Source organism: Sylvia atricapilla, chromosome 4 (assembly GCF_009819655.1).
Source record: "Sylvia atricapilla isolate bSylAtr1 chromosome 4, bSylAtr1.pri, whole genome shotgun sequence".
NCBI lineage: Eukaryota > Metazoa > Chordata > Aves > Passeriformes > Sylviidae > Sylvia > Sylvia atricapilla.
The window spans coordinates 29003586-29025455 of NC_089143.1; the positions used below are offsets into that span (position 1 = coordinate 29003586).

General features: G+C 41.7%; 1 protein-coding gene across 1 annotated transcript; it reads right to left on the reverse strand.

Annotated features, from left to right (window-relative positions):
• Positions 1 to 603: 603 nt before the first annotated feature.
• Positions 604 to 9255, reverse strand: TNIP2 (TNFAIP3 interacting protein 2). Its single transcript, XM_066317394.1, has 6 exons — positions 8740 to 9255; positions 6290 to 6595; positions 4531 to 4614; positions 3711 to 3992; positions 3212 to 3331; positions 604 to 2734 (listed from the first exon to the last, which is right to left on the reverse strand). The coding sequence occupies exons 1-6, from the start codon at positions 9187 to 9189 to the stop codon at positions 2453 to 2455; spliced, it is 1524 nt and encodes a 507-aa protein (XP_066173491.1). The 5' UTR covers positions 9190 to 9255; the 3' UTR covers positions 604 to 2452.
• Positions 9256 to 21870: the final 12615 nt, after the last annotated feature.

Genomic DNA, 21870 nt, shown 5'->3' on the forward strand with positions numbered 1-21870 from the left:
GACAGTGGTAGTTCTTCATAGTGTAACATTTCTTGGTTAAGCCAGAACAAGAAACAGTCATGCTTTTTACCAGCTGGGGAAAAAAAACCCAACAAAAATCCTCAGTAGAGGTAAAGTCAAACAGCTGTGAAGAGAGGCCTTTTTTTACAGAAAACCAGCAGATCTATCCTAGATTTATGCCACGGGTAGCCAAATGCCAGTTCTCATATATTGCACTGATTGCTTTATGTGGTAGCTGTAATCTGTGCTTGATCTGTACCTTCACCTGTTTTTGTTTGTTGGTTCAGTGTTGTCCTTGCTGGAGGTATATCCAGTTTCCCAGCACTGAAGTGCTCTCCCTTCCCAGGATTAGTGTGAAACTAACCTCTGCATTGACTAGGGACTAATTCACAGAATTTAAATTCACAAGAATAGGCACTGTTAATTTTTGTGTACTGCATATTCTCCTATCTAATTTCTGCACCTTTCTTAGCAGAAGTTACTATTTCTTATCCTAGGTCAGTCTATCCAACTGTATCCACAGGGATTAACATAAATGGAAACCTACAGCAGACTTCACCTCCTGATATATGTTAAAGCAGTCATCATCTCAATGCAATTTTTAAAAGGTACTGTCATGACCTAACTTACTGTTGTGTTTGTTTTCTTAAGTGTCTTCTAGTGTGAATCAGTACAAAAATCAAGTCCCTGTTTTGCTGTATCAATCACTGGCATTATCACATTGATGTACACTGAAACTGTAAACCAGGCTTGTCTAATGTGAACAGGCAAAAAAATAAGATTAGCTTATGCCACAGGAAGTTTAATCATGTTTCTCATCTTATATTCTCTGGGCTGAATCTGATCTCTATGACCTTAAAAGGCAATGTAAAAAATGGTCACTAAAAAAAAACAAGAAAAAAGAAAAAACAACACTTTCTCTATGTTTTTGCATGTTGTGTTGGGAATAACAAGCTGGTAGTGAATCACAGGATTGCAGTCATTGTAGATTAGATTAATAGTAACCATTGATACATGCAATGGCCCAGGCATTGCTTTTGGTAATATCCCACCTGAGACAACAGTGGCATAAATCATCATCTTCCTTTGGGGCTAGAACAGGATCCTGTAAAGGAAATATCCAGAAAAATATCCACATTCCTCTTGAAATGTGGAACAGGGAATGAAGCAAAGCAGAAGACAGGAGTGTTGTTACATGAAGTAAGTTTTTGTTAATTATGAAGTGTTTAGGTTGCACTAGGCCTTTATTTCCTATTCCATCCTTAACTCTTGCTCTGACACAGTAAGAAACACCTGGAGCCAAGGCTGCAAAAAACTGTGGCACTCTTATATTTTTACACTCTAATTGCTGATACTCCTTCTCAAAACAGTCCCCTGCTATTTGTTGAAGCTCTCTTCAGTGCAGACAGGATAAGAAGAAATTTAAGTTAGCATTGACATAGTCACATGTGTCTGGCAGGGTAGGGTGTTAAATATGTTCCTGTGCCTCTGAAATGTAAATCTTCTGCTCCGACACGAGGAGCGATTTTTTTTTTCAACGTGTTTGAAAATAGTCTGAGAAGCTGGTTATCACTAAAGTAATGAAATAACTCATATCTGAAACCATGACATTTAATTAGCCCTTAGTATAGTTACTATTTCACATTTAAATACTTACACCAAAAGAGATTTTTTTGACCCCTTTACTAATGTAGTAAAGCAAATGCATAATCACTTTTATTATAAAAATAATCCTTAGGTCAAATAGGAATACGATCAATAATTACACAAATAAACGTTTACAAATCTGTAAAATAGATACTTATGGCACAGACAATATAAATATTCCTGTACCTTGTTCCTGTGCAAAAAAGGCAGGCTAGTTTTAGTCAATAACCAGCCCTTTTATGTTTTCTTCACTTCTTCTGATTTCAGTTAAACGGAAGGATTTTCAGATGAGATGTTTGCAAGTTCAGCCTCAAGAGTCAAGAAAATACTTTCGCTTTTAATCCAGATAAAGCACAATAAGATTTTTCCTATCTTCTGCCCAAAAGTTCCTTCCTGTTCTTCAGCCTACATTTTTTGGAAGAGGAGGAAAATTTCAAGTTCAGTAATTTTTTTCACAAGCCATCAGACTGTGGTAGAGAATTAGACCCAAATGAAGTCAAGCTGCACTCTGAAACTAAACTACCATCGTAGCTTTCAGTTTAGCTTGTAGTAGAATCTCCATTACACTTGCCTTCCTTGTAGCTGTCAAAAATAATTCTTCAGAAAAACACTTTGCTTTCTCTTGAAGCCTTTCACACAGTCCAAGAGAAGGCAAAATCAAGCAAGAGGTAGATATTGTTCATCCTCCTAATTCCCCAGAGTTCTCCATTTGAATTACTCTGTTTTAGGACTGTAGGAGATATGTATAAAGCAAGTTTTATGTCTATAAAAGTAGTGATTGACTTACACCCCTCACATCCTGTGGTCACTGACAACATTCAGCAACATGCTTGAGGAATTCATCACTGAGTTCATCGCTGAAAAACCTCATGCAATGAGGGCATCTGAGTTCACCCTGTGCCCTGCCTTCTGATCCCAAGTTTCCATTGTCCCCAGGAGGAGAAGCTTGTTCAGACTGTGAGTTTGTTCTTCTCGTGCCTGTCTGGCCTGGGCTGTTGCCTCGTAGATGTTCAACATTCGTCTGAACATACAAATGATTTTGGTTACCAGCGTGAACTCTGAAATGACTGCTTGTGTCTCTTGAGTCCTAGAAAGAGAAAGAAGAGCTCTTGAAAAAGTTGCAATAAAATATATTCTTTAACAGGTGATATTTTATCACCTCTATCTGAAACACCACTTAAATATTTATCTGAAGACTTGTAAATAAATTACTAATCAGTTCTTGCAGTATTAATATTGTTGTAAAGACAAAAACACAGAATACAGCCAGTGTGCTACTTTAAAGATGCCAAGAGTCATGGCTGTTCTCTGCCTTCTAAGAATTCACCCTTCTTATGGTGATCCACAAGTAGAAGAAAAACGGACTAGAAAGGGGTATTATATCTGAACTGGGAAGCATCTCCACCATAACTGACTATGAAACAATCCAAGTTTTTGATAGCTGCACTGAGCAGAAACTGTTTTAGAAATACTAAGATATTTTTAGAATATATTTAAAAGTCTATTTTAGTCCCAAATCCTGTTGACATGCTTAAACTATGAAAGGAGCATGCTGCTTTCTTACCTGTCTTCTTGCTAGCTGGTGTTGCAGACATGCAATTTCTGCCTGAAGTTCTTGTATTTTACTCTGTGCTCGTTCTCTGTCTGATCTCTCAGATGTAAAATCATCTTTATAAACCAGGACCTGAAATAGAATTATCATGTTAATATTTTATAAGTTAGAGCATTGGTAGGTTAGATTGGAAAGTTGAGACTCTTTTGTTACTAATTCCCAGAATCTCAGTATGAGCTTCTCTATTGTAGCTGTATTTCAAAGGTTTCAAAAAGAAATTCAAAAATTTCTTTTACAGATCTTTCATATTCTGTATTAAGGCCAGCAGAACTGCATGGGGTTCTTTAAGTATGGCGTTTCCTTTAAAACTGTTTTGTTAAGTATCTCTATAGCCAAATGTGCACAGACAGGCAAATGTCAAAAAAATAAATCCCTTTTTTTCCCCCTTGGACTTCAGTGGTCTGGGAAGAAACTAAGAATTCCCATCTCTAGGAAGAAGAAACTTAATGACCTGTTGCTCCAGCATTTGTATGCGCTCATTATCTCCTTCACTGGCCTTCTTCATGTCTTCTAATTCTCTCTTGGTTTTTAAGCACTCATTCATTTTTTCTTCCAGGAGCTTGTTTAACCGGCATATCTCCTTGTGCATCAGGTCAGAATTCCTTTGTGCTGGCGTTCCCCCGTGGTGCTGCTCCAGCTGTGACTTCATCTCCTTCAGCTGCAAGTGGAGTCTCTTCACGTATTCGTCCCTGCTGGCGTCGTACTTCTGCCATTTTGCATTTAAATCTTCCACCTGAAAGTTTATCCAGGAGAGGCGTGAAGGACAGGAAGACACAAACTTCCAAGCTTTCATAGGCTGTCTATATGTGCAGGACCAAAATTCTCTAGGGGATAATGTAACAGGCTGACTCGACCCCTGAGGGTGGGTAAGTCACTGTACAGGAGAGCAGGAGATGATTGTGCAGACTCTTCATGGGCAGCCTTCCCATCTCCCAGTCCAAAGGGACAGTATTAAATAATGTGGAAAGGGAGAGGTTCGTGTTCACCCTGGGCACAGTGCTGTTCTTCTGAGGTGGAATACTGATCCAAGGAAGGAACATGAAAAGTTTCTTCTGCACTGTATTGTTAACAACAAAAACCCAGTATGTTAAAAATTATGCAGTAAGTTGTTCTCAGCTAAGGGAACAAAAATTATGTGCCATGTTGAAAGTACAAAGAAAAACTGTCTTGCTTAAAACTGCCATGTAATTAGATTGACCAGACTTTATATATTCCAAATTTACTCTAATACAAAATACTTAACAAATCTGTAACAAAATGAAAATACTCACGTGAGCTACTTTTTGTTTTAACATCCTGTTTTCCTCTTGTAGGTTGCAGATAAGAGCCTGAAGTGAAGTTTCATTGTCTAAAAGCTGTAATTTTCAGATAAAGTTAGGTGTTACTTTGACATAAAAATCTCAGATGCTGTTTGGCTGTGCTGTTAACTGGAAGTAATTTTTTTTTTTTTTCAGTAATGTGTAATGACATATATCTAGGGTTTTATGACCTTGGTACTACCATTAAATAGACCTCATGAAAACAGAGTTTGAGTTTACACAAACTCTTTGCAAAACTACTTGTCTGGAGTGAGAGAATGCATGACAAAGGCACAGATATGCCTTCATCTTGCTTTGTTATTACTGTCAATTTTGGCCAGTACTAGGAAGAAATTACTGAGGGGAAAAAACCCTGCTTGCTAAATAATTGACTAAAATGATACCTTTTTTTTACAGTTGTGACATCTGCTTAAAAAAACCCCGATGTACATGAGTAATATAGAACACTTTTGTGCAAAATTCCCTAGAATCAGCTAGTAATGGCATCTGAAATTTCTCCTCTTCAAGAGGGAAGTCCCCACTGTACAAGGTTAGCTGCTTATTGCATATATCAAAGTCAATCAAGTTTCCTGTCTATCAATTACATGTTAAATATGATAATGCCAAATGCTTCAAGTCCCTTAAAAAGTCCTTTCTTCTTCTATCTACTCAACCTCTATTTCTTAAAAGTAACTTTAATGTAAGTTTTCTTTGGAAACACTTCTGGGATGTTTGGGAAAGCAGACATGAGTACGCATAGAGTTCATCACAACAGCACAGATGAGTGGTCATGTGAAAAAGAGCATTACCACAGTGTAGCAGTAAGAGCATAAGTCAGAATTATTCTTTTTCGTGAGAACTGTCTGGAGCACCCTACTCAATGCTCTGATCTAGAGGCAGCACTGCTAATGTTATTTCCTTATGGTGTTTTAATGAATTACCTAATGACTCTCAGCAATCAGGACTTCTGGAACAACAGAACAATGATCTACCTTTACCCCAAGCTGAGAACATTAACTGAAGCCTCAACAGCCATTAGCAAAGTACACCAAAATCCGGGTGTTTCTTTGTGCCTTGCAGTAGCATTTCTGACACTGTCCTATTACGAAGCTTTTTTTAAACATCCCACTTGAAGAGAAGCACTGCCCTGCACTCTGAGGCCAGGGGGAATCCCAGAGGAAAAAAAAAAAAGGTAAGACACCTTGACTCATATTCCCCTAACCAACTTTCTGTAGGTCTGTACTACGTGTGCAAAGCCAAATCCTGACCCGAGAAGACCACATGTCACAGAATTCTTAATATAAATACCACTTTGAAATATCTTTACTTTGTTTTGTGATTTTGATACTTAAATGAGTAATCAGGAGAGATTAGCTTCAAAATCACAGCACCATCTAGTGCTGCACAGCAGCAGGGGTGGTATAAGGTAGGTGCTGTCCCCTTTCTATTGAGGGAATTGCTGAGGTTGGACAAAACCTCTCAAGTTCTTCTCCTCTCCAAAAAAAGCCTGTTGAAGATGAGATGGCCAAAGTTGAAGTGGTAGACAACTTCTTCCATCCTAAATTTCAGATATGCTGAATTATTTACCATTGCCATGGCCATCACAACACCCAGCATGAAATTATTTAATGGGCTGCTTCTCACCATTCCCCAGTTACAGCTATCATATTGTAATTAACATTCTCAGAAGCTAATAAGACTTTAAAGACACACACAGTAGCTATAAGAATACCTGATTAGATCTTTCTGCAGGTATCTGTTCATCTGAACTCCCCTTCTCTTTTCTTTGCTTCTCTTCTAGACATTTTGCCAGATGTTGACACATTTCTGCTGTGGATGCTAATTTGCGTTGAAGTTGGTGAGTTTCATCAGTGAGTGAACGGCACAAAACATCACTGGTGGCCTGAGCCTTCTCCCTCTCTGCCAAGGTCTTCTGCAGTCGTAAGATTTCTCTTTCCTTTTCATATGCAGGCTGATTTATCATCTGCTGTATCTCTCCATTTTTCTCCTCTAGCTGCTGATTCAACTTCTGCACTTCCTAAACAGAGGGAGGAGGGGAGGTTATTTAAAAGCAAAATAAACTCAAAAGCCAAAATATACCTAAGACTGACTTCAATATTGCAGTAATTCCTTACTGCTCCTGTACTCATTGCAAAGTACTTAAAAAGTAGACTAAATCAATTTTTATTTCTCTATGATCACAAGACCCTGGTACTGTTGGATCAACGAAACAAGAACTGCTCAGGCAGCCATGCAAGCACTTTCTAATCAGTAGAATGGAGGAACAAGCAGCAAAAAGATTTTATGACTGTAAAGCAGCAAAATAACAAGAAACCAAGTAATTTAAGATGAATAATTGTGGTGACTGAAAAATACTTACAGGTCCTGTATACTAAACTACCAGATAATAGAGATTTTCCTCAAAAGAAAAAAAGGAACTGTAAAGTCATCAAATCCAGTGAAGTGTATTCACTGCCTGGCACTGTCAAAGGAGAGGTAGCACACAGAGCAACTTTCCCACCTAGGAAAGGATGGGAATGGTAAGGTAAGGACAAACAAGCAGAAAATAAAATCCATGTGGCAGCAGTGGCTCTAGTTTGGCCACAGGTGACTCCCAGGTACATGAGGGGACCTGACACAGCCCTGGGAAACAACTGTGTACCTTGTTTCTGCATCTCCTTGTCCTATTGGAAGGTCTGTGGGATCATCCACACTGCATTAACACCTCTGCAGGTGTTTTGAGAAGGAAGAGGTTTGCTTGGTGACTGGTGCAAACCATCTGTACTTGAATGCACCTGAAAGGCACCGGTTCTGACTCTGTAAACAAACAAGCTGTTTTTTACACACCCTCAAGAAGTAGCAGGTGCTGGTACCAGAAACCTCCGCAGCACTGCTCCTCCCAAAATCGAGGATCTCTGGATGCCAGTGCAGACCATGAGACAGCCACAACCTCAGCTCTATCATTCCGGTTCTCAGGAGTGCTAATAGAGCTGTAAATCACTGGGATCACTCTTTGCCAGCACACTGGCCTCTGGCTTCACCAACCTGTCTTTTTTGTTTGGTTATTATTTAGTGCCAATTTCAGTGTTCTGATTGGGCACAGCATTTCATTCTTTCAAGAAATAAATATTAACGTCTGACATAGATAAACAGCATTTGTTCTTATTAGTGAAATTTAGATTCTTTAGCATCATGCTGAATGCTAAACTTCCCCTTTAAAGATATTCAGCATCAGCGTTTCAAATATATTCAGATACCACAGGCTGCCATCTGTCTGCAAAGTGTCAGTGAGATTATCTAACAAATTTCCAAACATGAACTTTTAAAAATGTATTTTAGGTGAGTGTCATATATGGATAATGTTTTGTGTAAGCATTAGGTCAAGAGATTACTTATGACAAAAACACTTGTTTCAGTTTTAAGCACTGCTGCTCAGTTTGGAAATTACTTCATGCAGCTTCATCTAGAAATAAATGCTTTAAAAATCTTTGAGCATTTCAGACTGAACCTGGGAAAGTCGTAATGACAGTAACCAAAACAGCACTTGTGCTGGAGGGGGAGGAATTCAGTTTTCAGGAATTCAGTTTTTTTTCTGTCAAGAGAGATACTGATTTCCCCAATCTATCTCCACACCATCCAGACTTGTCAGTTACTTCTTCAAATATGAAAGTGCTACCTCACTGTCAATAGAAAAATCCATATTTAAGAGCACTTTAAACAAAACACTTTAATAGAAAAATTCGTGCCATTAGCTGATTATCTTCGAGAACAAAATTGTTGCATCTGATAACTTCAAGGAGTTTTACTGTTTTTCTTTCTTCTTCTGAAAATTGTTGAATGAACATCTATAGTTTTTCTTTAGGAATTTATGGTTTGCCTTTCTGAACTGTGAACGCAAGGGGCGCTACCTTTGTACCCAACCGGGCGCGTTGCTTTGGGCACCCGGGGATGGAGCGGGCATCGCTCGAAGGGGCTCAAACCCTCGCTCAGTCCTCGCAGCTCCGGGCCGCCCGCTGTCAGCGCCGGTTCCTGCGCGCCCCGGCTGTTCCCAGCACCCGGCTCCGGGGCAGAGCTCCCGCCCCGCCGCTGCCAAATGCCCCGCGATCAAATGCCTCGCTCTCGAGGGAGCAGCGCGGAAAGACGCGCTGATGCTGCGCCCTCCCTGCGCCCCCGCGGCTTTACCTGGCTCAGCGCCTCCACTCTCCGCGCCGAGAGCCGCTCGCTGTCCCTCAGCTGATCGCGGGCCTGCCCCAGCTGCTCCAGCAGGCTCTCCACCAGCGAGCGCGCCGGCTCCGCGCCCGCCGCCGCATCCCCGCCCGGCGCCGGGGGCTGCCGCTGCCGCGCCAGGCTGCCCCGCAGCTCCCGGATCGTCGCCTCCTTGGCCGCCAGCTGCAGCTGGAGGTGCTTCAGCTGCTGCGCGGACTCGTGGTACAAGGTGCAGACCGCGTTGTACCGAGGCACTTTATTCTTCAAGCTCTTGTTTTCCCGGTGCAGCTTCTCCAGCGTCTCCTCCACCTGCCTAAAGCGGGTCACCAAGGGGTCCGTGCTGCCGGCCTCGCTTACCGAGCACATGGCGGGGGCAGCTCCCTTCTCTTCCTTCTCCAGGGTGAGCAGGAGTCCGGACAGGTGCATAAAACCCCGAAGCGGATCAGAACCAAGACAGCGGCTTCGCTCTTCCGCCTTCCCCGCCGGGGGAGGAGGCAGCCGCTGTCTTTAAGAGCTCGCAGGACCCGCCTGTGCCGGTGCTTTTTTTTTTCTACGGCTGGGGCCGGGCCGGGCGGCGCTCCGCCCTCAGGGGAGAGCCCCGGGCCGCGGACTGCTCTTTCCCCCGCGGCCAGCGCGGGATGCGGCCCCGCGGGCAGCGCTGCCCGGGGAACCCCGGCAGGGCGAGCGGGAGAAGCGGCACCGGAGGCGGGGGGAGAAACCCGGGGGCGAGGAGCGGGGCGAGCGGGAGGCTCCGGGGGCACGGGGGGAAGTCCCGGCGGAGCGAGGGGAATGCGGGCGGGAGGGGCGGCTGCCGGAGGGGCGCTGAGGGAGGAGGAGGAGGGTCCCGACGGAGCGAGGGTCCCTCTGGGGGCTGGCGGGCGGCGCGGGCCCCGCGTTGCGAAAGCCCCGGAGCGCCGCGTCCTCCCGGCGCCGCTGCGGGAATTCCCGGCTCGGAGCGGGACTTTCCCCGCCGGTGGCGACCCCCGGGCTCTCCGCTCTCCCCGCTCCACCTGCCCGAGCGGCCCCAGCCCCGGCGGCGGCGGCAGCGGCAGAAAGGCCCAGGAATCCTCTGCTGGTTGTTGTGTCTGCATCGGTGGCCAGGGGATGGCTCCGGACCCAGGCGGAGCAGCGCGTCCCTCCTCACAAGCCGCGTACCTGTGCAGGTGTAGTAGAGGAACTTCCTTAGCAAAGACCTCGAAGAGACCAAAATCTTCGGTCGTCAAAATCCGTATCACCAGCCAGTGTTTATACTCTCAAGATGAGTTGATGAGGGCAAAACCAGCTGCTTGACACTGAATAAATTGCTGCCCACCAGCTGCCCCTATGGTGGAGAACTCTTTATTGGCAGCATAGAGACAGAACTTGTTAATCAAGAACATCACCGTCAGGGAGTAACACTGGTGTAGTATTTCTCATAGGGTATGGTAAGCTGGACTGAGAGAAAGAGTATTTTGGATTGGTTTAGTTATGTCCATGTTATCATTCTGATGGAAACAAGTGGGAGGAAAGAGCCTTAAACCAGTACAAAATTAAGTCCCAGGTTACATTTGGTTATTATTTGAACAGCAATGAATAATTCATGTGTAAGATTTAACAGGGATGGGAACATGATGAAAGGAAAAGATGGTGAACTTCAAAGTTGAGACCGTCAGTCTCCCTGGTGCTGGATCAGGACCCTCATGGTAGAGGCTCCTGGTACATGATAAAACATTTCAGCCTTTCATAAAGACAATGGGTGCAAATTCAAACAACACAAGTTGCAATCAATTACAGAGAACACTGTTTTTCTGTAAGGGTAATCAAACGTTGGAAGTACAGAGTGAGTGCTAAACACCTTCTGAGATTCCTCCTAACATGAATTATCCTGTGATTCAATGAAGTTTTTTGAGGTGGAAAGTCATTACTTTGTCACCTTAATTATTCTAGTAATTAATCCTAAGAATTATCCAAACTAATAGGTGCAATAAACTCAAAACAGTCTGTTAGCTGTTTCTGAAAATACAACTGAATTTTATAGAATTTTATAGAATTTTGTTGCACAGAAGACCCTGTGTGACAGAATAGGGTAAAGCACTTGTTTATGGTACAGGTCCTTGGCATATTTTCTATTTCATCTAATACTGTAAATATTGAATGATTTAGGACAATGAAAAAATGTGTGTGAAAGTTGAGGGAATATAATTTTTTTTTTACTTGTACAGTTATATTCTACACTCTTAAGATGCTGCTTTTGCTGTGAAGAAAGTAAAGTTCCTGCTTTAAAATACCCATACTTTATCATTTTCATATACATTAGAAAGAAAAGTAAAAAAACCACATAGACCTCATATTACATTTTCATTACTGTATTACAGTCAGAGCTAACTGAATAATTTGGAGAAAGATTCCTTTTGCTGACTGTCAAATATTTTGTAGAAACATGTGATGAAGCCCTGGTACTGGAGAAATGTTTGGTTTCCTGCCAATTCATTAGCAAACTACAAGGAAACTCAGCCATCCCATATTTGCAGATGAGGGAGTGATATCCTCAGACCAAGCATCAGGGAATTTAGTTAGCTGTCAAAGAGAATCCTTTATAATACAGTTACATTTGTAGTATTGAGTTAGTATATTAAAATTAAGCATTACTGAAAAATTGGCATTAATAGTGCCTTGGATGAAGCCAGCATTCCCCCAGGAAAACACCACTGACTTAAGGGAAATTTGACCTGCGTAAGTGCTGAGTAAGAAACTGATCCCACATGTTCTTGGGAATGCCCTTAGATGACGGTTTCCTTTTGTCAGTTCTGAAACGAGGAGGAATTCCTGGGAATTCAGTCAAAGATCCTGGTGCCAAAGAATGAGTCACAGCCTGAGCTGTGTTTCGTAGTACCTGGCTTTTCCTGGATTGCCTCACGTGCGCTGTTACCCAGTTTGTTGATAAAGCAGCTGTGACACCCTTGTCCTTTTTTGGGGTTGGACAATCATGAGGGCTTGTTGAGTACTGTGTGAGCAAGTATGCTCTGCACGACTTAATAGAAAGAAAAAAAAATATTTTCCATACTGTACTGGTTTCAACACGAAATATAAGGTGACGTTCACTTTCTCAGTATAGGGTGTAACAGGATACTAAAGCCATGTGGGAAAAACGTTACCTCAGATTTTTTTAAAAAACTCTTAACAAAGTGGTTTTGAATAAGTAGTTCTGTTCACATCACAACTTACTATAATGCGTGAGGTTCATCATAGAGTGCATAAACAAAAGTGATTAGATACTGCCTAGAGACAAAAAGGAAATGAAGCTGCTCCTAGGAAAGCAGGAAGGAAGAAAGGTGAATGGTATGGTTAGATTAATGAAGGGTTCGTAAATGTACATATACTTAAAATTTCATTTTTAAGCATGAGTTGTTTGTTGAGGGGGTAAGAATAATTCCTCTAAATGTAGTATTTCTATTTCTGTAACATTAGTAAAAATCTTGTGAGACTTTGTATTTAAAAGAGTAATTCTGTGTGGACAAGACTATACAACATATTGGGAGGTTCTGGCATTTTCTTAAGAGTGACCTCTGCTCAATTTGTAAGAAATTCTATTTTTTACTTGTGAACTCCAGATGTCATTCAGCCAGTCAAGCTGAGGTTTAGCTCACGGTCTTAAGTCGCCACTAATTGTCCCGGAGGGTAAGTTGTGACATAATGACACTTAAAAAGTCTTGGAATTTCTTAGTAGTGATTAACCTAAACAGAACTAATTAGAAATTTGTAGATGATCCTCTGGCTGCTATAGGCTGAAAAAAAGCAGAGAGTTCACATTTCCTTTGCTGTAGGTCATGCAGTGCAAAAGGGGGAAAAGTAACCCGTAAAATAATCTGACATGCTACATAAGATGCTGCCTGAGAGCTCTATGTGCGTCCAAAAATCTGATTTTCATGCTGAACAACTGAAGTGTTGATGCCTTTGTGACTCATAGATTAACAATTATTATGAGCCGCAGGCATGTTTACACTTCTTCCATGGGCAGGACTGAACATCCTTTGTATACATCACTGTATTGGATGTTCTGATGATATCATGTTCCACACGTTTTTCTGCTGGAATGGCAAACTCACTGAGAGGTTGGCCCAAGGGCTGCCAGGATTCCCAAAACTGGATGAACTCATTGCTATGATGCATGTGGCCATCTCTCTGCGTCAAGGCTCTGACTTGGAACACAACATTCCTTTTTCAGTCTTGTTTACACATATGAAAATATTTAGTTTAGCTAGGGGAAGTAGAATGGGGTCTATTTATTTCTAATGGAAGATTTTCCCTGGGTTTTTGTTTGTTTGTTTGTGGGTTTGGGGGGATTTGCATGGTTTGCACTTCCAAGGATATAAAAACCAAAAGTGTTTTGATGCAGAAGGCAAAGTCCCGGGGCCTGTGTTCTTAATCCCAGTAAGGCTGAAATAACCAGGATGAGCCGTACAAAGCCATGACATTGGTCAGTCCCAACACTTTTCCCTAAGAGGTGTTTCTACCACATTTATATGGACTAAGGTGGTTCAATCTCATCCTTATGGGCATTAATAGATAAGCTGAATACACACCTGTATGCGTCTCTCACAAGGCCCTTGATCTTTTTTGGTGTCAATATCAAGGCAACGACTTTGTTATGCTTTGTTGTTCCTCAGTGTTTGGGTCTTTGCTGCATTTCACCCTCCTGTGCTTACTGTTTGTATCCTCCCCACAATGCTGAGCCATTTCAGGCCCTGCTTTAGTTTCTCCTGGACAGTCTCACTTTTGCAGTTTCTCTTCTGTCTGCCTATGGCACAATAGTACCAGTTGACTCAGTCTGACCTTGCAGACTGGAATTTATTGCAGTGCTTCTGCTGCCTCTGGATCTGAAAAGTTCAAGCAGTTGTCTTTAGAAAACCCTATCATAATGTCACTGATTTTTGAGCTGTGATTCTATTTTCAAGAATGTAAAAATCTCTTTGGTGCATGTAAGTGATCAACAAGTGGAAGCTGTTTTCCTTCCTCACAGGCTTAGATCACTTCACTCCTACTTAGAAGCAAGTTACTTCTTTGGGCTTGTTCTGGGTAAAAACTTGGTGTTTGTCCACATCTATTTATTCCTGCTGAACATGCAGAATATGTTGGCTTGTGGTTGTGATAGGACACCTTTTCCTAAATCTGATGACTTGAAATACTGCAGACAATTTTTTTGTGTTGCAGGAAACACTGCCCTAACTCTTAATATATGATCCATATTACAGACTTTTTGCAGATTTTATATATATTAAATGGATTTGGTTAATATAGAGTGATGTGAGTTTTCAGGTTTCTGTTATTCACCTTACCTCAAAGGCCAGCCAATTTTCAAGCTAAACTGAGGGCAAAAAATAAAATTATGAAGTCTGAATAAGTACTTGTCCTTCACTTGCAAGACTGGAAACAAAAGGTTTGCAGGTAAAAACCTAGTTGTTTGCAGATGTGCTTGATATGTTAATGTTGTGTAATGAAACTTCCTAAAGTGGTGTCCATGATGTTTCTGATCAAGACCACTCATTCTAACTAGAACAAAACCAGTTTCAACGTTTTTGATCTTTAGCTTTTTCTTTTTAGTAAACAGACATCTAGAGTTTGGTTAGATAAATTTCTGATTTAAATGTCTTGTTTTAAACAGTTTTTTTTAAGGATGATGGGGAAAGGCGATTTCTTAAGACTGTCGGGAACCTCAAAATAAATCATGGCTGAGTAGGAGTTCAATTCTACTAGAATTCTAAATCAGGAAAAAGAAATACTGGATGCTTCTTAGAATGTCCTTGGAACTAGGTGGCGAAATAGTTTCAGAACTATGATATAGAAGAAGTGTTGGGAAGAATTAAGTAACTATAACAAGAAAGTGGAAGTGTCCTTACCATATCATTCACTCTTCTTCTACAGAAATAAAAACATTTCCTAAAATTCTGATTAGTGTCCAGTTCAGAGGCAAGAAACAGCACAGTTATGTTCCTCTGGAGCTCCATCCACAAAGCAGAAAATCCATTAATCATCCTGGAAGGAAAAGTGGTTTTCAGGAGAGTTTTAAATTCAAGTCATTAATATAGTGCTTTGCACACCAAAGAACTAGTGCCATGCAGATACCAGCTACTGAAAACTTCAGCTCTTGTTCAAGTGTGTTTTTGTTATAAGCCAGAGTATGTATATTCTCAGTCATAGGTCATGCTTGAAGCAGACAAGCATTTTGACACTTTCTGCTCTCAAACAGAATTAATTGAATATGGAAAAATAGTATTTCTGAGGAGCCTGAATGCCAGTACCTTCTCAGCTTTAGCACAGTAAATTAGTCTAATATGGACATGCAAGTAGATATGGATTGTAGAAGACAAAATCATGAAACTATAAGAAATAGTAATATCTTTCTTGAAAGTGATAATTCCTGAAAAAAAAAAAATATACTGATAATACACTGTAGCTGTTTTCATGGCTGAATGTGTCTGAGCTACCCAGTGGCATAGGAACTTAGTCTCATGGTACAGTGAAATATGCCTGTGTCTATAGGAATAAATCTTTCCAGCTCTAAATTAAATGTTTTTCCAGTTAATTATATTAAATTAATGTAATATATTATGATTACTGCTTGGTTAATGTACATTTTAGGGTAGGTGGCTGTTTGGCAAAGCCTTTACTATCTTCTGGCCCAAAGCTGTAGAGGATATAGTATAGAGGATTCTAGATGTAGGGTTTTCATTAAAGTTTCTGTTGAGAGCTACTAATATATTTAACTGAGCAAGTAGAGGGGCCACTATCTAATGGAGTGAGTTTAAGGATTGATTGACACTGATTTCTGCTGTCTCTTCCCTTGAGTTTGCTGCTTCACTCAAGTAAATTTTGTAAAACTTGATTTGCTTTGCCAATTGAATCTTCCAGTACTAACATTGCTGTAGATGGCTCAAAGGCCAAAAGGCTGCAGAATATTAAGTATTTATGATATGAAGGTTTATGATATGAAGATCTTATCAGTCTGTGCTTAGCCTTACTTAATTTTTAGAGAAAACCTCAAAGATTTGACTTCAAGCTGGTTTAACAGAATGACCCATTATGACCATTTAACTGACACACCTGTTTATGACTGAAATGCTTGGAAGTCAGCTGTGAGAAAATTAATTGTGTTAGGCCTTGCATAAACAAAATTAAAAATGTTCTCTATGCTGTAATGCTCTGCATACTGGCTCATTTAGGGGCTAGTAAGTTTGATTTAGTATAATTGTGATGTTTAGTATAATAAGTGATGGTTCAGGGTGTGCAGACACATAGACACTTTTAAAAGGTGATGTTTCAGAAACAGTGGGTTTGAACTTCAAGGATTTCCACCAAAGTCACAATTTTCATGTAACCAACTTTGGAAATGCTCTCTTTTCTCTGAGAGCAGATTATAATGTTGTCATAATCTTGTATTTACTGAAATTACACCTGTAAAAATATTTAGAGGCGTTGTTACAAGAGAAGATTTGGAGGACAAGTGTTTTTGTTGGAACCTCTGCTGTATCTGGAAAAAGAGCAAAGACTTTTTGAGATCATCTCTACTTCCTCAGATTAGTTGGTCTATCTCTCCCTACAAACTTTGCTTCTCTTATATCTGTATGCCACATTTGCACCATCACTACTGGGACTCAGAGATAAAACAACTCCTTGTAGTATGTTTTTTTAAATCAGATTTCTGATGTGATGGTGTGGTCATTACCTGACCCAACAGCTTTAAAAAAAATGAAGCATAATCACCCCCATATCTTATTTCCTGTGAGCTATACAGGAAGTGTCTCAGAATGAAAGAAAAGCTATGAATTTGCCAGATAATGAGTCCAAATCTTGGTTCATGGTTCTTTCCTGTAGGCAAAATTATGGGTTTCTTGTAAACTTAAAGGAAGTGGAGTAAAGGAGTTCACTTGTGTGATAGTGAGAGTAGCCAAATGATTGATTAGCTGTTGAGAAGAAAGCTGTAAGAAAGCTGTGCTTTGGGCATTATTTCTTTCCAGAGGTACTAGAGGAGTGTGATGGGTGGATCCCAGCTGGAAGGTAAGATCCCCTCCAGCAGGGTGGGGGACAGAATCAGAAGGGAAAATGCAAGAAAAATTTGTGTGCTGAGGTAAGAGGAGTTTAGCAAAAAAGAAAGGAAAAAGAAACCAAATAACTGATGCAAAGGCATGACCCACCACCTCCCACCATCAGCCTATGGCCAGACAGCCTCTGAGTAATGGCTTGTTTTGACACACCACCACCACCCCCAGTTTTACTGCTGAGCGTGATGTTCAATAACACGGAAAATCTCTTGGGTCATTTGGGGCAGCTGTCCTGGCCTCTCCCTCCTGCCCACCCCACCCAGGGGGCAGAGAGAGAAGCAGGGAAGGCTTTCAGGCTGTGCAAGCACTGTTCAGCAATAGCTAAAGCACTGCTCTGTTACCAGCACTGCTTTGGTCTCAGATCTAAAACACAGCCCTGTTCAGGCTGCTGGTACTAAAATTAGCTCCATCCCAACCACACAGGGTACAGTGAGTGTTACCCCAAACAGAGGTGGGGGAAGACACAGATATTTTGTAGCATCTACACAGCTCCTTCAATTTTCATTTAATAGCATGAAATCAGGCAAGGATTTTTTCCTTTGTTTCGGAATGAGGAGACCTGAAGCAATGAGATACCAAGAGATTCGCTCAAAGTTGCTTATAATATCAAAAGATTATAAGCTGAAGAAGCACAGGATCCTTGAGCTAAAAACACTGAAGGCACTTTGGAAAAGAACAGGTAGTTTTCAAGATGTTATGTCTGATAATAATAGTATCAGAATTCGTTCATGACTCCTGCTAATAGAGATAATTATGTTTAGAATAGTCAGAAAACAAAATTTGTCTCTTTTCCAGGTTTACCCATGGATTAATGTCAACCTATATTAGAAGATTACATATGAAAGACATTTTCCAGCCTCTCGTTTCTCCATTTTTATTGTCTCCAACCTCAGTAATATTCTCAGATGTACATTTCCTGCAGAGCAATATAAATCAAAGGGAACAAGTCTCTGCCAGAACAGCACCTTGAAAATTTCCCAGCACATCTCCCTAACAGCTACAGGATGGCTTTGCCACAAGGGAACTGTGATACCTGTCATGTCAGGTTTTCTGTACCTCTGACAGAGCACATGACATTCAAAGTGCTGTTATCCCCAGGGTGATCACTGTGTATTTATTCCTGCAGCAGCCTACACAGGGGATTGCTACCCAAGAGGGCTCTAATTCCCTTGGGCAGAGGCAAATAGAGTTGAGAACCTGACCTTCCTGTGCATTGTGAGAGAACCATGGTAATAAAAGGACTTTCCTGGCTGCTCTCTGTGGGAAGCAGTTTGAGAGTCTTGTGCCCTGTGGAAAGAGGAGATGCCTTTGCATGGAGCAGAGGAGTGCTGTCCCTGCTTGTTGTGCTGCTCTTTCAGTCTGGACCTGGTCAGTGCTCCAAGGAATCTCATGAGCTGTTTCTCACTAATGCACAAAGGCTGGAAGCCTTGTCAGAGGAGTCAGCCTGGAGCTGATTTGGTCCATATCTGTCATGCTGTGGATTTAGTCTTAAAATGAAACTTGGAGTCTCTGGCATCCACGAGGGCAGATGATGAAGGGCCCTCCTCTCTGCTCCTATGCTTGTGTATACAGACTTTTCCATGTATAGAAATGGATGATGTTCTTAATTCTGCTCAGCCCTCTGACAGTCTCAGCCTTGCAGTGACTGTGCCCACAGACTGGATAGGTTTGGCTAAATACAACACGAGATGTGGTAGAATGGGGAACTGATACCTTCTTTCAAAGTTTAGCATGCTCAATATGATGGTGAGAGGCAAAAATGTATTATTACTGTTACTTCTGAAGGGTGATACTGAGTAATTTGAATAAATATCTGCTATTTATGGTTCTTGATATCAAATTTGTGTGAGATGTGTTCTTCATTTTCCCGGCATGTGCCTCACTGCTTTTAAAGCAATATGATGTCATTTGATTTTGGCAGAAGATGGGAAGATATGTGTGTGTAGCAACTGGTTGGGAGGCAAACAGGCACATACCTGCACCCTGTGTATTTGTTGGAAGTTGTGCCAGGGAAAGCTTAGGCTGGATACTAGGAAAAAATTCTTCATCAGAAGGTTTATCAAGCGCTGGAACAGGCTGCCCAGGGCAGTGGTGAAATCAGCATCTCTGGAGGTATTTAAAAGATGTGTAGCTGTGGCACTTGGGGATGTGATTTAGTGATGGACTTGGCAATACTGGGTTAACAGCTGGACTCAGTGATCTTAAAGGTCTTTTCCAACCTAAACTATTCCATGGTTCTATGAATTATGTACTCCTGGCTGGTGATGATCTGAAGTGGGATGTAGTTGGTTAACATGCAGAAATCATCCTGCCGCTTTCAAGAAGCAAACTGTTAAAAATACTATTTTTCTGTCTTTTTGCTCCTTCACTGAAGCAGAGAAACCACTCACCAACACTGTGGAGGCGTGCAGTGATGGGGGTCATAACAAACAGGGTTGAGAACAGGCCCCCTTCACACATCTTTTGCCTGTGGAATCAGGCTGGCAGATTGTGGGAATACACAAGTTTGAGAGTAAGACAGACTTAATTAGCATAACTAGTCTGGTGACTAAGATGGCAAGGACAAACAGAACTTTGTGCTTGTGAGAAGATGGGATTAAAATCTGCTTAAGGGAAAAGATTCAATCAGCCCCCTACGATAAAGATGTTGTATAATGCATGAGTTGCTTGTATGATCTTCTAACCTAATTATTGTAGTAGAAATTATTAACCTCGCTGAAATGGTATATAAGACTTGGAAAACCTGAGTAAAATCAAATTCTGATCATGAATCAGTCTTCCTGTCTCTCCATCAATCACCAATAGCAGATTATCCTGCTTCCCAGATTGTGTGGTGCAGCATCCAGCTTAAAAACTGTATGTATACACAGCCAGCCTTTCGTTCACACTCTAGTTTCTATGCAAGGAGTCTTAACTTTGTGTATTTCAAGCAGCATTGCATATGTAACCTGTGAAGGGTGGACCAAGCAGCTCTGCAGCTGCTTTTAGCTCAGGCCAGCAGCCTTGGTCCCTGGCTGGGGATCCCAACACTGGGATCCTGGGACAGTGGCCAGGGACCTGCTGACCCTGCCCTTGCCTCACTGCTCCTCACCTCCCTCCCTAGGGACTCAGCTAGGAAATACCCAGCTGTTGGCAGTCCCTGGTTCCTGCCCAGGGAGCTGCTGCGGGCTTCTGGAATGACTCTTGGGGGACTGTGGCTTTCATGGGTAAGGATGCTGCCCCTGCCTGCCTTGCTGTCCCCCTTGTTTTGTTAAGGTATCCAAAATAACAGAAGTACTGCTTTGTATCCTCCAGACTTTTGTGTTAATAGCTCAAGCACAACACATGCCCTGGCACATAAATCTCTTTTCATTACTCTCCTCCATAGGAGGCTGCTAGTGAGGCCAGCTAGAAGAGCAAAATCCTTAGCTGAGTCCTGTGCATATTGTCTGACCATTGACCATAGTCCTCTTACTGTGCTCTTGAAAATGTAGCTGTTCTACCCCAAAAAGACACCCAGGAGTTCATTAACACACTGGACAGCAGAGATCAGGGTGCAAGAGGATACAAACTTCATAATGAAATAAATCCTCAAATCTCCATAAGCAACCTGCTCATCACAGTGTCTGAGCTAAAAGCACATAATAACAAAAAGGACCTTAGGGCAATAGCTCTATTTTATTTTCCCCAAGAAAAGCTAGGGTTATTTCACTTGCCACACGCCTGCTGTTGTTTTTTTGTTTAAAGTCTGAGTGCTGCACTGTATTTGGAACCATTGAAAGTCAAAAATTTGACATAAGTTTGAAATTGGTTAGCCTGTACATACTGAAAGGTTCAGCAACATTTATCACTGCACACTTCAGGTGTTCCCATGTAAAATTCTAGAAGGTGGTGTCAAATTATCAACAAGCTTATGTCGGGAGGTCAGAATATTTGCAGTGACATCCTGCCATATGCAGATCCTGGCAAAAATGGTGCCAGGCCCCCTTAGCAGTCCTCTGTGAAGAACATCTCCACTTAGATACACACTTAAATAATCATCTCGGGCCATGTTAATGTTTAGTTTAGTATCTCTTCTTGTTTCACGTTGACTTACACACAACAGTCAGGCCATTTAATGGCACAACGCTTCCTAGACACCTTCTGGAAAAATGAGGCATGTTAGAGCTGTAGAATGTGGCACTGATTTCTTTCAGTTTGTATAATTCTGAGCTTTGTTTCTGGTTGCATGTGTTTAACAAGGCACAGCAAGTACTCAAGTCTACATGCCAAACAAGCAAAAGCAGAAGTTGGAGCACTGAAGTCTGCACTATCAGGGTTCAGTGCTCAGGACTCTCACGTTTCTTGTTCTGGAGGTCCCCAGTGCATTCCTTGATGTGTCAGCCAGGAAAGTGGCTGTCATGGCTGTACTTGGGACTTTCTGAAATTTTCTTGCCACCAAAAGAAATCTGACTGAATCTGGACTTAACCGTGTTAGTGCAACTGTAGGAAAATTTCTGAGAACTTTTTGTTATGGGTAAGGGCAGACTCTGAAACTGAGACTTTGTCACAAACTCATGAAAATCTATAGGATGCAGTTTGTGTGCCTTTCCCATGTGTGTGACGCTGCAAACCAAGAGGAGTAGTTCCCCTGGGTGCTGTGCATGACTCTGCACTTCTGCGATTGCTTTACTGTGTGAGATGGCAGGGCATGTAAAAATAGCTCTGCTTACTCAGATGCACCTGATGCCTGCAGAAAAATACCACTGGATGACAAAGCTGGAACACCTTGTGCTTCTTTCCCATAACCAGCAGCAAACAGAAAGCAAGATTTAAAAGAATGGGGAGATCATTTTCAGCATTCTGAGCGGGGGGGGGAGGGGGGGGGTTCAGCTTTTTTTTCAGCTTTTTTTTTCAGCATTTTCTTTTTTCTCATTCCTTTTCACAGGTTGTTATTTTTTAGGGCATGCAGAAACCATTCATTTCTTATTCCTTTGCCAGGGTGATGCCAGTCCTATGTTTCCGTAACTTGGGATCTTTGTGAAAACATCTTTCTTAATTTGTATTCCCC